The sequence below is a fragment of the Rhyacophila brunnea genome, unplaced genomic scaffold (assembly GCF_057557595.1).
Source record: "Rhyacophila brunnea isolate RB1 unplaced genomic scaffold, BYU_Rbru_1.0 scaffold_13, whole genome shotgun sequence".
Classification (NCBI taxonomy): Eukaryota; Metazoa; Arthropoda; class Insecta; order Trichoptera; family Rhyacophilidae; genus Rhyacophila; species Rhyacophila brunnea.
The window spans coordinates 37,404,583-37,409,879 of record NW_028232785.1 but is presented as its reverse complement, the minus strand read 5'-3'; the positions used below and the strand labels follow the sequence as shown (position 1 = coordinate 37,409,879).

General features: G+C 32.3%; 1 protein-coding gene across 1 annotated transcript; it reads left to right on the top strand.

Moving 5' to 3' along the window:
- The first annotated feature begins 3,206 nt into the window (after positions 1-3,206).
- On the top strand, positions 3,207-4,866 carry LOC147077444 (uncharacterized). Its single transcript, XM_085941092.1, has 2 exons — positions 3,207-3,911; positions 4,858-4,866. Exons 1-2 carry the CDS (start codon positions 3,207-3,209, stop codon positions 4,864-4,866), a joined length of 714 nt encoding a protein of 237 aa, XP_085797218.1.
- Positions 4,867-5,297: the final 431 nt, after the last annotated feature.

Genomic DNA, 5,297 nt, shown 5'->3' with positions numbered 1-5,297 from the left:
CTAAGCCGGGTTGTTCTTATTCAGAATACAGGCCAATACATCAGGTTCGTTCAATTGTATAATTTGTTATTTCTCTTCCCTCGGTACAGTCTTATATCGAAGGTTGGAATTAGCAATACATGTTTTAATCTTAGAGCCGTTTCACACGCGACACCATTGTCTCGAGACGCTGCATGAATGGTCGCGTTTAGACATACTTGTTTGTCGCGTTCATATATATGTAGAGAAAACGATCATGCGGTGCCCAATCCGTTGATATCTTCTGTTGACAATTGATGAGGGTGACGTGTTTAGATTTTATTAAAAAAAATAAGAATTCTCGCTCTTAGAGACCGCATAATATATTCCAACATTTTTTTTAAAGGGCTGTTTTGACTTTGTCAAATGCCACTTTCATATATATTCAACTGGACAATGGGGACGGGTATCTTTCCGGAAGCATGGAAGATGTCGAAAGATACTCCTATTCATAAGAGTGGTACGGATTTATCATTGGAAAACATACGGCCTCTATCAGTCACAGACATTTAAAACATTTTCTGGTGTGCCTCATGGCTAAAACTTGGGGCCATTGCTGTTCACGTTTTTTTTATTAATGACATAGCATTGGTAATTAAAAATGCTATGTTTGTGTTTATGTTGTTTGCTGATGACTTGAAACTCTTCATGAAAGTTGTCGCCTTGGACGATTGTCGTCAACTCTAACTTGATATAGATAATATATTATATTGGAGATGGTTTACTAATGCCTCGCGAGTATTGTTCCAGTTTTCGATGCATGGATGGATATTATCCGACTAATTTTCTCTTAGGAATGTTTACATACTGTAACTTAAAATTAAGAAGGGATCTTTATTTACCTACATAGTTTTTCCGGCTTATACGCAGCGTAAATGAAAACTGCCATTCTTGGTGGTGTTGGCTTGTGTGTCTCTGATCGGAGTCGAGGGCATCCGTTGTTTGTTCTCCCAAGGTTCAAAACTAACCTGCCATTAGTAATGCCGATTGAGAGTGCAATCCCTATGTTTAATGAAATCGCTTCGAATATTTATGTATTTCACTTACGTGGGGGTGAATTTAGGTGGACGTTATTATATAAATTTTTAAGATAGTTCACTCTGTGTGCTTCCATCTACTTTTATTTTTGTTATTTTATTTCTCATGTTATTACTCATTATATTTTTAACTCACATTGTTCTGTATTTTCATTTGTAACACTTATTTTATGTCAATAATGAACGTTTTAAATTTAAAATTTGTTATGTTCTTTATATTTAAAATAAATAAATTTGAATTTTTATTAATTGTGCAGTGTTTAGACTATTCAGAGAGAAACACCAGTGTCCAGATACTAGTGTCTCGTGTGAAACGGCTCTTACTTCTTAATGAAGTCATTTTAAAATACGTGCGAGAACTCGTTTCATTTATGAGCTGTGGAGTAGTAATACATGTTAATAGAATAGGTTCGTTCAATTTTTTATAAAGGTTGTTTTTTTAGCCCGATAGAACTTTAAATAAATGAATTGTAAAAATATAGCATTAGTTAATTTTGATAGTTTTTTTAATTCAAAAGACACGTGCATGGCATTTACATTTTTAAATGGTTTAGGGCATATTGCCACCGTATCTGTTCTCATCGAAGCATATACTGGTCACCTAATTTAGAACACTTTTTTCGTGCACTGCCAGTTGTATAACACGAATAATGTTAGCTTTCAATGCGCCAATTGTTGGTTAACTATCGGCATCAGCCAGTGAATTCACAAACCCCCACAGAAAATATCGCATGACTTTAGAAATCAATTAACAGGTCCTTTTATGGAACAAACTTATCCCCTAAGTTTTATATTCGATGAGTGCTGTTGTGGTATGGCATATTTCGTCCGGATTCTTGTCATTATATTTTCAAAAATATTATTGATCAATGTTCCACAACGCAATCTTCAGCCTAATTTTGAAAAAAATATTGTCCGATAATGCAATCAAAGGACTTGTAAGGATTGGTCTCAAGCCATATGCAGCATATTTCCATACTAACAAACCCGTTAAGCTTCAATGAGCTAAATCACTAAAGAGCAATTTTGCGAGAAAATGCAATTATAGGTTGCGCGAATCGACAATATTTTTTATAGGTAGATTTGGTAAAATTGTCAACATGATTCTATTCGTGTTGCTTTGCTAGACTAAACCAATCATTAATGTCATAAGGTCAACGGGTGTCACACATCACACAACGATTTGACAGTTAACTCTTTTGTAAGTTCTATCTTAGCAAAAAAAACGACCTAGCATTTACAACTGTTAAAACAAAAATTATTTTTATTTGCTTTAATATTGTTGAATTAAATATACCAACCCTATTCTTTTTGTAGATATCTTCCCAGCAATGTTTCACACATTATAATCCATTGGACGTAGCTAGAAAGGATACAGTTGACAATAACCTGACCTATAACAAAATAACAGATTCAACCAATAAAATGGAAATGATACAGCATTCAGAGATAACTATAGATGTTCAAAACGTAAAACAGGAAGTTTCGAAATTATACTTGCCAAAGGTGGTTCGAATTGTGTTGAGAAGAGTTACATATTTTCCACGTTACTTTATTTGCAATAATTGCTATGGAGTGTTTGAATCTGTAAATCATCTAAATAGTCACAACATTTCATGCACGAAGTCTCAGCATCCTAAGTTGTATAAAACACATATTGGTAAAAAACCACATCAGTGTGATGTGTGTTTTAAAAATTTTCTGCAAATTGGTAACCTTAAAGTACATAAAATGACACACACCGATGAAAAACCATATCAATGCGATGTGTGTTTTAAAAAGTTCAACGCAAATAGTAAACTGAAAAGACATAAAATTATGCATACTGGTGAAAAACCACATCAATGCGATGTTTGTTTAAAGAATTTCCAGCGTATTGATCATCTCAAAAAACATAAAATCAAGCATTTTGGTAAACAACCACATCAGTGTGATGTGTGTTTTAAATTTTTTCTGCAATTTGGTAACCTTAAAATACATAAAATGACACACACCGAGGAAAAACCATATCAATGCAATGTGTGTTTTAAAAAATTCGACGGAAATAGTAAACTAAAAAGACATAAAATTGTGCACACTGGTGAAAAACCACATCAATGCGATGTATGTTTAAAGAATTTCCAGGAGATTGGTTATCTCAAAATACATAAAATGACACACACTGGTGAAAAACCACATCAATGCGATGTTTGTTTAAAGAATTTTAGGCAAATTGGTGATCTCAAAAAACATAAAATGACACATACTGGTGAAAAACCACATCAATGTGATGTATGTTTTAAAAAATTCTCTCGAATTGCCCACCTTAAAAATCATAAATTTACACATACTGGTAATAAACCTCATCAATGCGATGTGTGCTTTAAAAATTTCAACGCGAATGAACTAAAAATACATAAAATGACACATACTGGTGAAAAACCATATCAATGCGATGTGTGTTTTAAAAAATTTGTCTCAAATAGTTATCTCAAAAAACATAAAATGACACACACTAGTGAAAAACCACATCAATGTCATGTATGTTCTAAACAATTCTCTCAAATTTCTTGTCTTAAAGGTCATATAATGACTCATACTGGTGAAAAACCATATCAATGCGATGTGTGTTCCAAAAATTTTGTCTCAATTAGAATTCTCAAAATACATAAAATGATACATACTGGTGAAAAACCACATCAATGTCATGTATGTTCTCAACAATTCTCTCGAATTTCTCATCTTAATGGTCATATAATGACTCATAGTGGTGAAAAACCACATCAATGCGATGTGTGCTTTAAAAAATTCTCTCGAATTACTCATCTTAAAGGTCATATAATGTCACATACTGGTGAAAAACCACATCAATGCGATGTGTGCTCTAAAAAATTCTCTCAAATTGTTAATCTCAAAAACCATAAATTGCGATGTGTTTTAAAAAATATTGCAAATTGATTTTCATCTTAAGTATCCTAATAATAAATACTTATTGTTTCTGGAACATTATTCGTACTGCAACTAATTGCAATACTGAAGCGTGAAACCTGTATGTGGCAATATTTTAATTAGTATTCCTGATATATTATTGGTCACTTAATATTGTAATAATTATTTTTCTTCACCATTTTATTTGTTTTTCATTATTACTGAAAAAATAAAGCGTTTGTCCCAAACTAAACTGAACATCTTACATGTAAATATGCTACAACCCAATTAATAATCTGCAACTAATTATCAACATGTATGGAAGTGTGAAAGGGTGGTCGAAGATTTGGTATTTGGTAGTAAAAATAAAATTTGAGACTTGTATTATGACACAATGCGGTATGTTGTAAGCAAGCAGGCTTCTTTCCATTGTTTACAAATTAAGATTTATATAAAAAGATATTGACACAACTTTGTTGGAGGATTTTTGGTATCTAGATTATAACTTATTATTAAATTAATGCAGTAGAGAATGTTCGGTGGATATACGTGGCGCTAGTCGAAGCCCTAATCCAGCAATGGATCGACCTAGGCTATTGATGATGACGATGATATTAATAGAGTGTGGTAAGCTAGTTTTACGATTGTTTAATTTAAAAATAATGCAATTATCAAAAAGAGAAAAAAGCCGTTCTGTTTTTAACCCACTTATTTATAAATACTTATGTATGGCAAGGTATCTTTTGGTCCAACCACTATGTAACAGTGGCGAAGGGTGGAAGAAGGCTGTTAGGATAACACATAAATGATGCACACTAAAATTTGTCAGTCAACTTTATTTATTTTAATTGAATTATGAATACAATTTGCAGATTGTGCCGGTTATTTTTTTCAGAACAGTTAAACTCTGCCTCAACCCAACCACAACAATGTAGGTGTACCGTATGGGCGATCCAACTAAAATAGTTCACACTATTTCAGTCATACTTATTTATTTTTGTTGAAATAAGAATACTTAATATTACACATGGCGATCATTATTTTTAAATTCATTATGCCCTGCCTATTTCAAACGATAATTATTGATAACAAATATTGTTCAATCTAGAGAACATCGAAAATTATTTAAATATAGTTTAATGTCATAATTTTCAATATTTTATAGATAAAAGAATATATTTTTAGACTGTTATCTACTATGCCTAATTTAAAATGCCATCTACACGTAGTTATATTAGTCCAATGAAAAGAAATACGTGATCTTTTTATGCCAGAACTTAACAGCCTACCTCCACTCTTTGCCACTGCTATGATTTCTCCGAACTGCAGTGCTGA

What these genes read in the sequence shown, in the direction of transcription:
- LOC147077444 (XM_085941092.1), top strand. Translation starts at nt 3,207, where the DNA reads ATGACACACACTGGTGAAAAACCACATCAATGCGATGTTTGTTTAAAG.